Below are 14,447 nucleotides of genomic sequence, written 5' to 3' on the forward strand. Positions count from 1 at the left end.
CAAGCGCACAACATAATTAACAGAAATCAAAAGGCACAGGAGCTTTATTAATAATCAAGTTTGTAATTCTTAATTTCGAGAAAAATATGGTGTAAAATGAAATTTCTTAAAAAATATTGTATTTATTCATGTGTATACTTTATCCTGTGTATTACCTTCCCTCTTCCTCTAGTTTCATGGAATGTCTCATCTTTCTTCTTGCAAATTGCCTTTGTCGTTTAGCTCGATGAGGAAGCCCAAAATTTGGTCTGGTCCAACATTATTTTCCTACCCTTTACTTTGGTCATATTGGAAGTACCATGCCTTTCCTCCTTGTATCACATTTGGTGACTGAGCAACCCTAGCCCAGTGATTGGGAGACCAAAGAGCTGATTCTTTCTAATGGACTGATAATTGGTCCAGTCATAATCAAAAGTTCAATATGGGGTGGCAGCCACATTTTTGTTGCAAAAATCCCCGTAGCAAATGAGTTAAAACTGATTTGTAGGTAAAACACTGATAAAATTAACATGATGCTACTGATCATATTAACATTTTATCACATGTGAAAAAGGCTCTCTTTCCTATGTAATCTGTATTGCCACAAATGGTGTCTTTTCTGCTATGATTAAACTAATATCTATAGGCTCTAGAGATTCAACTTTTTGTAAGTGTCCAATGCAAGATATGTAACACTAGCCAAACATAATAAAGACATCTTTATTTACAGGTTGCTACTGGCAACAAGGCAGGTGGAGAGTCCATTCCTATGCTTCTGAGAATGCCTAGATTTTTTGATCCTTGGGGAGGCTATCAAATGATTGGTTTTGGAGACATTATTTTGCCTGGCTTGCTTATTGCTTTCAGTCACAGGTACCAAATTAGTTGTTGCACTGCATGATTTTAGTGTTATAGTTAGTAGTTATATGGTGCATATTGTTAGTATCAAAATGCATAATTAGGCACAGATGTCAAAGTGATAGAAATCATCATGGTCTACTTTCCTGCTAGGAAATGATTGAATATCAAGTTCAGCAGTTTAAATAACTGCAGCTAGAGATAATTCTCCATAATATCCTATGTGATCTGCTTTGCTGTTCTCTGACAACAAACCAATTCGTTCTTCTACTTTGAGATTTACAATGAGGACCATTTTCTATATATTTGGCATGTGTTCCTCTCAAGAGAAGCAAAATAGAACAATAAAAGGTTTCTTTGTAAAATCTGTTTTGTTAAATCAAATTTACTTCTGGTTTGGTGTAAACATTCTCCCCTACATTGTCAAGAGAGGAACTTTGGATTTTGGAATTCTTAGGATTTGTGAAATCAATACCATGAGAGATGGAGTGATGTTTTTCCATAAAGATTCTCTAATTTGAACTGAAATGACATGTTCAGAAGCTAGAAAGTGAAGGGCAATCGGTATTGCAGTCTGGGCAATTCATCCATTCCAGTATGAAACAGAGCTATTGCTCAATAAGCTCACTGTAACAGGGTTACGAGTGGCAAGTTGACTGGTACTAAGTTGTAACAGGTAGCATCTCTACTACTTAGTATATCAGCATCGGGATTTTCTCTATTTTATATGTGTTTATATATATATACATATATATATATATACATATATACATATATATATATATACATATATATATATACATATATATATGCACATATACATATATATATACACATATATATATATATATACATACATATATATATATATATACATATATATATATATATACATACATATATATATATACATACATATATATATATATACATATATATATATATATACATAATATACATATATATATATATATATACATATATATATGTATATTTTGACAGCTACTGGCAACTTTTTCTTTATTTTCTTCTCTCTCCTCTGTTTCTTCTGTTGCCTTGTCTTCTCCTCATCTTCCTCTTTTTCTCCACCCCCACCTCGTCTCATATATTCTCTCTCCATCTTTAATTTTCTCCACTGCTGATCAGATATGTGTTCATCAGCACAGTGGCATGCAAGCACACGGTATGTCCAACCCTAAGATGCACCCAAGGATTGGTATTGTACCAGACCAAGATATGAAACCTTGTCATTGTGACACTATAAATGAAGGGCATTGAATTGAGTTGAGAAAGGATGTGCATGTAATTATATAATTTTTACATGTATCACTGTTAACTGAAACTTAATCTGTACCAGACCAAGATAGCTTCCATCAATAGATTGAAACTAGTAGTTTTGTCCTATGGAAACTCTAGCTTCCATCTTTTTTTCAGAAGTATGGAAAGTTGTCAGTCCCCATCTAAGGCTCACCAGTGCTTGAGAACTAGTATAAGAGGAAGAAATAATCCAAATATAAAAAAGGTAACAATGATTCAATTTATCCTGTTTTATCTTATTTATAATCGAACCACAGAGAGATAGCATAATGTATGTATCAATAAACATAAAAGATAAACAAACCATAAGATATTGTGCCTTATAAATTTTTATTCCCCAGTACTGTCAGCAGTGATTAAAATCAATGACTGTTGTACCGACCAAAACGACATGAAACGGGTGGTCCAAACGTGGACCGTACGCAGATCACCCTCGTTTCCGGTGGTCTGATCCAACCGAGAGGAAAAAACGAAAAGAACCTAAAATGGGCCTGATCCAACTTAGTATTTATAGAAAAACCTAAAATGAAAATTCTCTTCTTGCGATACTGCTGCCGTCACCACTGCTGTTCAGCATTGTCGCTGCTGTTCGATGCTGCCGCTGCTGTCGTTCACCACAATGTATCTCCTCGGTACACTCCCACGTCTTCTCCTTCTTCGCCTCTTCTTCCTTCTTCCTTCTTTTTTTCTTTTTCTTCCATTACTTCCTCTTCTTTCTTCTTCCTTCTTCCTCCACCTCCACTGCTTCCTCTTCTTCATTCTTCTTCCTCCTCTCACTCCACCGCCTGCCTTCTTCCTTCTCCTCTTCCTCCACCTTGCCTTCCTCTTCTCCTTCTTTTTCTTCCTCTCTAAAACATCAGTTTGTATCTGTGTACCAACACATGTACACCGGTATTGATTGGTATATACTTGTCCGAACATATCACTGAAATGGGTCCAGTACCCGAAACGGCAATCCTTGATTAAAATGTTACATGCAATTTGATAACAAGGCACAAATCTGTACTTACTCGTTTTGCTTAAGAACCCTTAGATCTATATGCACCCATAATCCAAAGTATGTTTTGCATTCTTCTTTATTAAAATTATAGTGGATAAATGCAAATTTTGCTTTGATTCAATAGGTAAACAATGGTTAGTTGTTTAAGATGATAGGAATTACATATTATTTTGTTTAATACAGTAATTATTCAATTTAAGAGTAAGCCTTGGCACCACAGTAAGATTGCTCTTTTCCTACCTGGGTGGCTAGGTTTATGTCATGAAGACATGAACACAATATCTCTACTTGAAGGGGTAAGTGATATGAACCCGAATGCAACTAGCGTGAATTCATCTTGAGTGGATATAGTATTCCTACATTGACCCTCTCCAAATCCATGTTAATAAGAACCTCATGCATTGGGCCATCTTTTTTATTACTGTATAAAGTAGGCACAAGTTTTCGAGGCATTTTCCCTGTCAATTGTTTCAATGACTTGATGAACACTACTTGGTTTGCTCCATCTTAATTGTTTACGATGAATAACTTTCATTTTCTTTCAGTTAATTACACAAAAAGCAAATGATTTATTTGATGATGGAAATTGAACCCGAATATGACTGCCATAGTCAGACATCAATATTCTTATATATGTAATGTAGATTAAAAGTGAGTGATTGTTTCATATTTTTTGTATTTAGCTTGAATTAAGGGTCATATTGTCATTGACCTTTTCTTTTATTGTGTAGGTTTGATAAATCAACTAAAAAAGGAATCTTAAATGGCTATTTTGTTTGGCTAATAATTGGCTATGCTTTTGGTAGGTCCATGTTCCTCAAATCTAGTCTTTTTTCTGTTATTTGTTTATGTCAATGTTGATTGTATAGGAAAAAATATTTTTGCTATTAAATGATTAGTTATGTTCTATGTTTCAAATTATAATAAAGAATTTACTAGGGTAATCGATGTTCTTTTAATGAGTTGGGTTATCAGCCAGGTTCTCATATGTTGAATTGCCTAATATTCCAGTCTCCAAGTATATCTGTGAAAGAAGATATAGATTATAGGGGCTTACAAAATATAATATTTTTTCATTTTGCTAACAAAACAAAGATGTACCATGTGTGATGTGCCTTTGGATTACCTAATATTGAAGAAGAATCTGGTCAGATATTTGATTTCAATATTCTCCTTGAGAAAGAAGAAGATATAGATTAAATGAGTTGGGTTTTCAGCCAGGTTCTCATATGTTGAATTGCCTAATATTCCATAGTCTCCAAGTATATCTGTGAAAGAAGATATAGATTATAGGGGCTTACAAAATATAATATTTTTTCATTTTGCTAACAAAACAAAGATGTACCATGTGTGATGTGCCTTTGGATTACCTAATATTGAAGAAGAATCTGGTCAGATATTTGATTTCAATATTCTCCTTGAGAAATTGGGCCTCTCCTTCAATATTTTTGCTTCAATTTGGAAGAATTTGACTGAGAGTTGGGTGAGGGGAAGGAATGAGGGTGAGAGGGAGAAATGAATTGGGAAAGAGGGCTGAACAGGGCTTTCCAGCCCCTATATATACTTAAAAAATATCAGTCTCTTTTTGTCAACTCACTAGTAACTGCAATTTACAGGGCTCACTGGGTGGTTAGTCCTGTTTCACAAGTAGACCTCCTGAGAGAGGGCAGTTTGGGTCCTAGTTCTCTAGCAGACTAGTATATATATCGAGTGATACTTTCACTGGTCCAGCTGGTTTGTCAAACCTTGTATAAAACTTGCAATTAAATTTTAATGATAACACTAGAGTAGTTATAAGTTAAATGGATCTTGGTTACTTCTAGAAATTAGTATGCCTCTTTGAAGGTAAATCTTGTTTGGGATTTCCAGGTGTCAAGTTCTGTTTCACAAGTGGACCTCACACTAGAGGGCTGTCCGGGATCTGACCATCGGGAAGACTTTTTTGTCAATGTATATTTTGTCAATTCCTTTGTGAAACTTAAATTATTATTGATGTTTTTTTCTTTCTTTATTTGCTGTTTGCAGACTGAATTTTCCTTAGATTCATGACTTGTTTACTGTTCTTACTACATGTCTTAGCTTGTGTACCTTAAAGTAATACAAACCTACAGAACTCTAAAGCAGGAAAATGAAGACAATGTGTGAGGATGAAGGAAAAAAGAAGAGCAAAGAGAGCGAATAAGATATGGATGTTGCTTTAACTAAGGCAATTTGCATCTTTTCTCATGATATGATGGTCAAAGAAAGAAGAGCTTCTGATATATTCTTTAATTGCTCTGTTTTTAAGGGAAAACATAGAATGAGACTAACTTTGCTTAAGGATGAGACTGTTTTTTATTTGGAAAAGACATCATGAAAATGAATGTAGCTTTTGTTAGGATGGTGACAATCCTCAGATGTATAACTACTAATTGTCAGGTTGGAGCTTGCATCAATGGGGATAAGAATAATAGTTTAGGTGATTTTGACTTTTCAAAGGAATTCTATATGATGGAAGTGGGGTATTCAAGGTACTCCAATGTTAAAAATGAAAGAGACCAACAGAAGTAGCAGCTTATGTCGGGACCTTCAAAATCAATAGAGGACAAGGTTCTGGAGAAAAGTTAGATGGGCTTCAAAGGTTGTCTGTTTTAAGATCCTCCGGTGAAGCCTGTGCACAGTCTTGTTTGTCTTAAGCCTGTTCTCGGAAAGAAAAAGCATTTAGCTATCAGATGAAATCTATCCACAAGTGGAACAATCCACTTTTTTCCACTTGTATGAGGTCTGTTACTGGATATATAATTATACCATTTTCCGTGGTGCTGCATAGAAGTGTAATAGAGAGGAATGTGCAAGCTTGACAGTTGGCATTCAGCAGGTTTTTGAAAAAATTTTTTTCGTATTGTTTAGATCTCTTTCTTGGCAAAAGAAACAATCAATTATTCATTAATCTTGCACATTACATCAAATGATGTTGAGATCACTATAATCCAGTAGCATAGGGTCTCCCCAAAAGCTGTTAATACCTGGCACTCTAGCAGAATTAGCGAATCTGTGATCGATCAGATTTACTTCTCTAGGGATTTAACTCCAATTGAGAACATTAACAGTTTGAGCAAGAAAGTGTTGATCACCCAGAATCTGTGAGTAGTGAGTCAGTCCTGATCCAAAATGTTCCTATACCTCAGCAAACTGTGCATCCAGCAGCTATCAAAACCTCTTCCTGATTCCTGAAAACAAAACCAGTGCCTGCAAACTCGCCAGTAGTATTAAAAGATCCATCACAGTCCATAAATGAATATTGTAAAGGTAAATGAGTTTTCCGTGTCACAGCAATATCCACACTTGGCTCACGAGAAATGTGATTGATTGTACCACACAGTTAAGATAAAGGTAGCTGCTTCCCATCAAGATCTTTTTACATCTAGCTTTTTTGATAAACTGAATGGTCAATACTGATTCCTTTCTTCTAGTCTGAATCATCTTTATCCTAATATGAACCTAAGGCCTGGCTGGTATGTGGTGTAGAAATCCTAGGATATCTGTGTAAATTTTGAGAAGGGATTCAATTTCTGACAGAAATCCCAGTCTTATTTTTAGCTTCGAAATCCCAACTTCAGTTTTCCAAATTCGAAATTTGTGCTTGGCTTGGGAATTTCATGCATGTTTTGTGTTTATCCTGGGATTTCCAAGGAACTAATTTGAAGGTGTTTGGATGAAACCTTGAGGTTTAAAGGGAAAAAACCCCATACTGATATTAGGGCCTTGGTCCTTTTTCTCTTATTGTTTATTTTCAAGGGTTGAGTTTATGCACAATGCTGATCTTTGATATTCTTGTCAGCGCTAAGAGAATGACTCTCTTTGACAGGTTTGTCTCTCACATATCTTGTCTTTTTCCTGATGAATGGACATGGACAACCTGCTCTGCTCTACTTGGTTCCATGTACCTTAGGTGATTAACTGGATCTCTTAGCATTTTAACAAAGTCATTGGTTATTTATCTGTTTTGCTAATGTATATAAATTATGTTGGTCAAAATTGCTGACCTTCTGTGAGGTTGAGTTGCCAGGTCTTACTGTTGTATTGGGTGGAATTAGAGGAGAACTTAGCAACCTGTGGAATTTTGGAGAAAAACAATCTGAAGTTAGTCCTGCTGGACAAGTTTAACAATTGTTTCAATGAACTCTCATTCAAGATGATGATAAAGCTTTGGCAAACTTGCATCATATTCTCATGGAAAATCATAGGCACGGCAATGCCTGATTTGTCCTGTCAGGTGCGGTTTGAGATGAGAACCACCAACAGCTACTCTACTTGCCAGGAATATGTAGCACCGATATGGAATATGGAATATGAGGTAACAATGTCGACAAGCTCGTCTATTCTTGATATTTACTCTAATGAAATATAACATGTTTTGCTCCTGAGAAGTAATGTAATCCCCCCCACATTCTCTTTTGACATCTTCTGTATTCTACAACATCATCTCTACTTTTTCTTTAGTGTAATGTTGTAAAGTTAATTCATCAATATTTTGCCGGAAAATCTGTCATTTTGTTCTGCCGCTTCCATGAGCACTGATAATTGCATTCTGTATTTTCTTGCTGATCTGCGTGAACTTTTTACCTATATTTGGCTCAGGGATAGTTGTGTCTTCTTTTTGAAAAGTTTTGAACATAGGTCAGGGATTGAACTCTTTTAGAACTCTTTCACGAGTTTTTCTATCGCAAGATAAAACAAGACACCAACCATCATGAACCGCTGCTATATGTCAGCCTTGATGATTAAGGGTCTAGAGTTTGACATGCGATACCACTTTATTTTGCGTTGGAAATAAATGGGATATTGCAAGAGAATTCTATTTTGTTCTTTATGTTCTTGCAAAATTATGTTTTACTGCCTCCTCCATTGATCATATATCACTTTTTCTAAACAATTACATTTCATTCTATGTTTCCTTTTGACTGTTTTGTTAGAGAGATATCGTGATGTTTTTTCATAATATCAGAAATGTATCCTCTCCTTTACTCAGAGATTTATGTTTTATAGTCCCCTCATCTTTCCCCTTGTTTTCAACGTCTTATTTCTTAATTTTTCTCCTTCCTCACTTATAATCATAAGGTGAGATGGATGCCTTTTTATTTTTCAGTAAAAAAAATAATAATAATGACATGTGCATTTCACATTTTGTGCTTCCTTTTGATTGTTTGAATATGTTTATTTATTAGAGGTGTTATGATGAAAAATATCATTATTTTTTATAATATCAAAAAGTATCCTCTTCTATTTTTTTTTTTCCTTCTTCAAAGAGATGTTTTTCATTCTCCTCATTTTCCCCTTCTTATAACATTCACACATCTCCTTCCTCACTTGAAATCATAGGAGGAATAGATTTTAGCTCAAAATGTCCACTGTCATGCATAGCAATGACAAGGGATGAAATATAATGCGTATAACAAAAATTATGTCGAGACGTCAAAACTGGACCGGAAAGGTGAGACGAAGACGAGCGTATGGAGATGTCAAAGACTCACCGATTAAGCTTATAAGCATCAGGAGAACAAACAAACAAACAAAGAGCATTGACATTTTTATTGATATGGAACTGATACCTAATAATGGATCTGACTTACGGACTTCTTTCACCCGACCTTACTCAGGAGAATAACAAGGAGCATTGACATTGTTCTCGATACACCTATAAATGGATTGACATATCTATACCGAAGAGAATAAGAGGAAGAGGAAACCAGGAAAAGAAAGAACGTCAGAGGGCGACAGCGACGAGAAACAGGTGGTGTTGCGATAAAGGCGGCTTCGGGCATAGGTGCAAGACAGCAGACGCAAATTACTTCAGGGCTTTGGAAACCATATGATAGAAATAACAAGGAATGAAGGATTTGAAGTGTACCTCAAAACGGCTACAGGAAGAACAAATAGGAAGACGGATAATGCCTTTTGCCCTCGGTCCCACAGCTGAGCAATGGTTTCAACATTTGGCCAAGAAAACAGATCACAGATTCCATCCCCACTTTCTGAGTGCATGAGCACAAAGCTCAGGAGATAATAACGAAAATAAAAATAAAAATAAAAATAAAAAAGCCAAAAAAAAATATTGACAGACAAAAGATAAAAGACTTCCTCAGAGGAAACTGTGCTTAATCCTGCCAAGTATAAAGATTCAGCGATGCGATGAGATCATGCCTTGGCTGCAGTCCCTAAAAGGGGAAACTGGGCAGGATCCTCAAAATGGAGTGCGGTGGCAGCATCATGGCCATGGCCTCCCCGCCCCGAATACCCACCTCTATATCCACCACGATCTCCACGACCACGACCTCTCCCACCAGAACCACGTCCACGACCAGATGACGGCCCAATGTACCTCTCTCCCTCCGCAGGTTTTAGAAATTCGTTTATGCTCACCGACTGCAACAAAGAGAAAATTCATCACAACCACCAAACTTAAGTATGGGTAAGAATGATTCAGACATGATCATTGTCATTTCTAATTAGATGCAAATAAGGTAATATTAATAATATGCAGGTACACGGTACTTAAAACAAGTCTGCTAAAAACATATACTAATACTATTGGAGGAGGAGATGGATATAAACCAATAGATATTAGCACACAGATAGTAGGTCTATAAAATCGATCGCAGATTGTAGAACAGTTTCTTTGCTGTGACCTAGAACATTTAAGAAAAAGTAAAAAAAGAGTTTTTAAACAAAGGAGAAATTACAAGTACACCCGATGAGTTATCAGTGATTACTTAGGTCAGTTCCCCTATATAACATCACCTTTTATTGGATGTCTAAGATGGACATCAGATAAAAGAGTGTCCATGCAAAAAAAACAAGTAATAGCATGCAGCAACTTTGGATGAAGAAACCAGAAGATCAATTTGAAAAGATCGAAATAATCAAAACCCGCCAGAGTAAGAAGTTGCATAACATTATATAGAAAGATCAAACAGCATTTATGGTATCATTTATAGGCTAAACACAATCAAAACGCAAATGCTTAAAAGTATTAAAAGTAAACTCATATTCCTAATTGGAGATGCACACAAACTCAGTTATATATTGTTACATCTCCAATGTGGGACACTTGGTTTTTGTTACTTCTTTATTTGATTATAATATAGTCGTGTATATTTAAATACACCTTTAATCTTGTTCAGTAATTTTATATAACCATAATAAACAGTAAGTAGTTGCATAAGAAATCTTCAAACAAAAACAAAAAAAAATCTATACAGCTAAAAAGTCACCTGATTGTACTATGATATCCAAAACTGTGAAGATTCAAAGAAGGCAAACTACAGATTGAATAAAAAAACAAAAAAGGGGGAAAAAGAAGAAACTAAGGCTATAACCAGGTCTAGTTATACCTTACGAACTTTTTCTTCTTTTTCAGTATTATCCTTCTTCTTCAGCTTTTCCTTCTCAATTTTCTGCCACCCAGCAGAGTATGTGCTTTTTAAGTTAACTAGAATAACTAGACGTCAATGAACTACTATCGCAACGAGTTTAATAGAATCACGATATATATGAGCTAACCAGTTTAATAAAATCGTCTTCTTTCTTTCTCTCAACGAGCTGCATACTCTCAAAATCCTTGTCAACAACCACCTTTCTCTCTTCAATTTTCAGAGAAACTAAAGCCTTTCTTTTCTCTTGAAGAACCTTTGCATATTCATGGAGGGTCATTTCCTGGAAATAAAGAAAGCAGCCTTTAGAAATATAGTAATTATTCTCCCAAACCGTGACAAAACTCAACTTAGATCCTACAACTGCAACAACATGGTAACCATGTTATTAGACATAATGAGCTTAGAATAAGAGAAAATAAACAGAAGGCGTAGAGCACAAGGCCCCTGCCAGTTAGATATTCACAGCCTCACCCCTAACTGAAACAAGACTTATTCCATTAATCAACCCTTGCACCTAAAACACAACATTACATCCTTATCATTTTGACAGAAATATCTTCTACTTAATTTTAAAGTGCAACTAAAACTTAGTTTTGTTATGAATAATCACTATACATTATCCTCTTCCTTGGTATTAGTCTCCACAAGAGCCTCTTGAGCAACCAATTGCTTCTGATCTGCATTGTCTGCCTCTGCCCCCTTCGGGATATTGGTAGTTGCAGGCAGGTTCCTGATCCAGAATTAAGTCAATGTATTTGACTATGAATATAACACTGAGAGTTAAGAGAAAAACACAAGTAGCCATTTTGTTGTTATCTAAGATCAACAGAAAACAAGAGACAGTAATGGCACCAAAAGAACCTTTGATGTGATATTCTGCCATGCTGTAATATAGTAATCATTAATATCACAATAGAAGAGGTAATACAAACAAGTATAAAGAATAAAAAAAAATTTGCTTGAAAAATATTATCTTCAAGCAAGAGGTAAATGCATACATGCTTCTTTTCAGCTCTTTTGCAGTGATAAAACCACCATTGCTAAAAGCTCAATCAACAACAAATCAGCATATAGTGATAGAAAGATAACACACAAGGAATCTATCACCCAAAAGTGCAAAAAACAATAATGCACGAGCAAGTGGATCTATAGATCGTTTCCTCGTGTTGCTTTACTACATCTATTTAAGCATAAACACTTACATGCCTAAAAATGAAAACATCTGCAACAAATAAGTAAAAAAAAAAAAACAAATCTTAAAGTAACCAATAACACACAAATAATCAATCACCTGAAAGTGCAAAAATCAGTAATGACAAGTGGATCTATAGAACATTTCCTCATGGCACTTTACTAAATCTATTTGAGCAAAAGGACTAATATGCCTAAAAATAAAAAATAATTTCGAAAAAATAAATCTTAAAATACCCAATAAGGAAATTAATATTTTAACATAAGCAAACAGTCCAGGTGAAGAAAAAGTGACAATTGTGTTGATCACTCAGGATGTTCCAGCTCATGTTAGCTTGTGTTTCATAAAAAAATCCTGCATACTTGAAACCTCTTGATTAAGATTATTCTAACCTAAGATTATTATGCAAATTAACATAATAAATATTCATTAAAAACAAAGGCAAAATATGACCAAAGGTCATTATTTGCCTCAAGGATGATATTAACAAAAAAAATTAATCATTCTGGTAATTAGCAGACAGTGTTTCATCATTTTAGCGCTAGAAAATCCTTTGAGAAGGTAAAATAATTCTTTGCTAAGAAGCAAGGATGTCTTCCACTTGCAATGATATAGCAGTTAAATACAACAAGCACAAGCATACCATCCAGATGCATCATCACCAGTGAGCGCATTATTCTCAGTTTGATCCTTCCCCTTGGGAGCATCCTCTTTAATTTGAGACTCATTCCATCCATCACTTTTCCCATCCAGGACAGGCTCCCTCTCCACATACCTCTGGCTAACACCACCTCTGTAACCATGTTTGCCTCCATCAAACCCCCTCCTTTCACGGCCCTCAGCACCTCTGAAGCGACGGTTGTCACTGTCAAAATTCTTTTCCTCCCATCCTGAACTCTTCTGCTCGTCGCCAAACTTCCTACTCTCATATCTGGGCTCACGGTTCTCCACAAGTTCGTATCTGCTGAGGGCGTCGTCCCTCTCATCCAGCCCATCTCCGCCCTTGCCCTGGATCTCCATCTCAGCACTATCAAATCCCTGGCCCTCATGGAAGCCCCTTCCCCTTCCACGCCCCCTTCCACCTCTGCCACCAGCATATCCCCGGCCACGCCCACCAGAATCACTTCCAAAACTCCTCAGGTACCCACTCGCAAACTTTACGGCGGCATCATCATCAGCACCACCGGTGCTACCAGATCGAAATCCAGTTCTCCCAAGTCCACGGCCACGACCGGCTCTCCCCCTACCCCTCTCCATCCGCTCTGGAATAAAAAGAATGAGGGATTCGGGAAAAAAAGGAATTAACAACCTAAAGAGAAACAATGATTTTGCAGCAAAGTCGAAGAATTGAACGAAGAGAAAGATAAATGGAGAATGAATTCACCAGGGGGAAGAGGCTTAGAAAGGAACCCATCGGTGCCGGTCCTGCTCTTCGGTTTCTCTTCCACCACTACACCCCCCGCCGCCGCCGCCGCCGCCGAGATCTTGGCCTCGACTTTCAGAAGGAGGGCTGCGACATCGCCGCCATCGTCGTCGTCGCCCAGGAGGGAGAACGGATTGTCCTGTCGAGCCATGATAACCTCGAAGTTTCCCCCTCCTATTCCTTTCAAACCCTAACCGTAGCCATAAGAGGAAGCTCCACGGGCGCCACCGCCGGAATCCTCTCTTTCTCTCCCTTTCTCCCTCCTTTCAGAACGTAACCCTAGCCCCAAGTTCAACCTCCATGGTCGCCGCCGAATGATCTCTCTCTCTCTCTCTTCTCTCTCTCTCTCACTCTCGGAGCCAAAGCACTGAACCGCCTCGCTCGTGTGAACTTTGTAGTACTTGAACACGAGCGACGCACGGACGCAGACGTACGTCGATGTCTAGGCTCGTAGCGCGTAGACTATGGTGGGGCTAATTACGTATTATTTCATTACTTACATATTAAAATTTCGATTCTTAAAATTAAAATTTTATATTAAAATTTTTATAGTTAAAAAAAATAAAATATCTAACTTCAATTATCCTAATATCATGAATTTTACCAACGAGTATAAAAATAATAATTTTAATGTTCCAATTATGTTATTTTATAATGACAAACGGATCACGGGTGATTGTTGTGGATGAGAAGGAAAAGCGATGACGAGAGGTGAGATGATAACACGGATGTTGATGCTTTTCATCAATTACGTTGATATTGATATAGATATAGAACGATGTCACTTTTCCTCGTATCGTTGTCATTGTTGATGTCGATGTCGAGCGACTCTTTCGTCGCTTTGCATCTACGTCGACGTCGATGCAGTCGTCAAGTAACGACGCAAATGTAGAGCACTAACACCTACGTCGATGCCTCACCTCTTAGTATCACTCTTTTTCCTTATCCATAATCACCACTCATGACTCCCAATGACACCATCATCGTTCGTCATCATCGAAAACATAATTAAAACATTAAAATTATCTTTTTACTTATTATTTTTATGTTTTCATCGATAAAACCAATAACATTAGAATAAATGAAAATAGCTCTTTCACTTTATCTAACTAGTGTGAATAAAAACAGATAATTTTCGAATACACCCCTCTCTTTGATTTCCATATCTGACCCCCATCAATTTAACTAAACTTCTATACTAATACTATCTAAACCCTAATATACAATAGCAGATAAGCGCCGTCAACGTTAATCATCATTTAC

The 14,447-nt window shown here is 36.5% G+C and overlaps 2 protein-coding genes across 8 annotated transcripts in view; one reads left to right on the top strand and one right to left on the bottom strand.

Moving 5' to 3' along the window:
• Positions 1–7,701, top strand: part of LOC103971521 (signal peptide peptidase-like 2) — a 29,173-nt gene extending 21,472 nt beyond the window's left edge. Inside the window, exons 11-15 of one of the 5 annotated variants that reach the window (XR_010502289.1) lie at positions 710–852; positions 3,886–3,956; positions 5,024–5,104; positions 7,002–7,085; positions 7,203–7,257. Coding sequence is in view for 3 of the 5 variants with exons in the window: in XM_009385554.3 (XP_009383829.2) it covers positions 710–852; positions 3,886–3,956; positions 7,002–7,085; positions 7,203–7,300 (396 nt within the window). In the remaining 2 variants the exon portion in view is untranslated. Of the gene's footprint in view, positions 1–709; positions 853–1,377; positions 1,514–3,885; positions 3,957–5,023; positions 5,105–7,001; positions 7,086–7,202 lie in introns of those variants that run through there. The other 4 variants (XR_010502290.1, XM_009385554.3, XM_018820750.2 and 1 more) reach the window with 4 other exon arrangements.
• Positions 7,702–8,700: 999 nt separating this feature from the next.
• LOC135585950 (RGG repeats nuclear RNA binding protein A-like) lies at positions 8,701–13,557 on the bottom strand. Of its 3 annotated transcripts, XM_065172863.1 has the most exons (8): positions 13,146–13,557; positions 12,405–13,023; positions 11,185–11,299; positions 10,697–10,849; positions 10,528–10,590; positions 9,338–9,559; positions 9,045–9,168; positions 8,701–8,948 (listed from the first exon to the last, which is right to left on the bottom strand). In XM_065172863.1, exons 1-7 carry the CDS (start codon positions 13,333–13,335, stop codon positions 9,055–9,057), a joined length of 1,476 nt encoding a protein of 491 aa, XP_065028935.1. In that variant the 5' UTR covers positions 13,336–13,557; the 3' UTR covers positions 8,701–8,948; positions 9,045–9,054. The 3 variants fall into 3 exon arrangements, with proteins under 3 accessions (XP_065028935.1, XP_065028934.1, XP_065028936.1); XM_065172862.1 differs by having other exon boundaries at positions 8,701–9,168; XM_065172864.1 differs by lacking the exon at positions 10,528–10,590 and having other exon boundaries at positions 8,701–9,168.
• Positions 13,558–14,447: the final 890 nt, after the last annotated feature.

This window comes from Musa acuminata, chromosome BXJ3-11 (genome assembly GCF_036884655.1).
Source record: "Musa acuminata AAA Group cultivar baxijiao chromosome BXJ3-11, Cavendish_Baxijiao_AAA, whole genome shotgun sequence".
Taxonomy (NCBI): Eukaryota; Viridiplantae; Streptophyta; class Magnoliopsida; order Zingiberales; family Musaceae; genus Musa; species Musa acuminata.

Bases quoted from the DNA above. Each gene is read 5' to 3' on its own strand.
- LOC135585950 (XM_065172863.1), bottom strand. From the start codon at position 13,335: ATGGCTCGACAGGACAATCCGTTCTCCCTCCTGGGCGACGACGACGAT. The intron at 9,560-10,527 runs GTATAACTAGAC...TCTTTGTTGCAG, and splicing joins AAGAAGAAAAAGTTCGTAAG to TCGGTGAGCATAAACGAATT. The intron at 9,169-9,337 runs GCATGATCTCAT...TCATGCACTCAG, and splicing joins TTTTAGGGACTGCAGCCAAG to AAAGTGGGGATGGAATCTGT.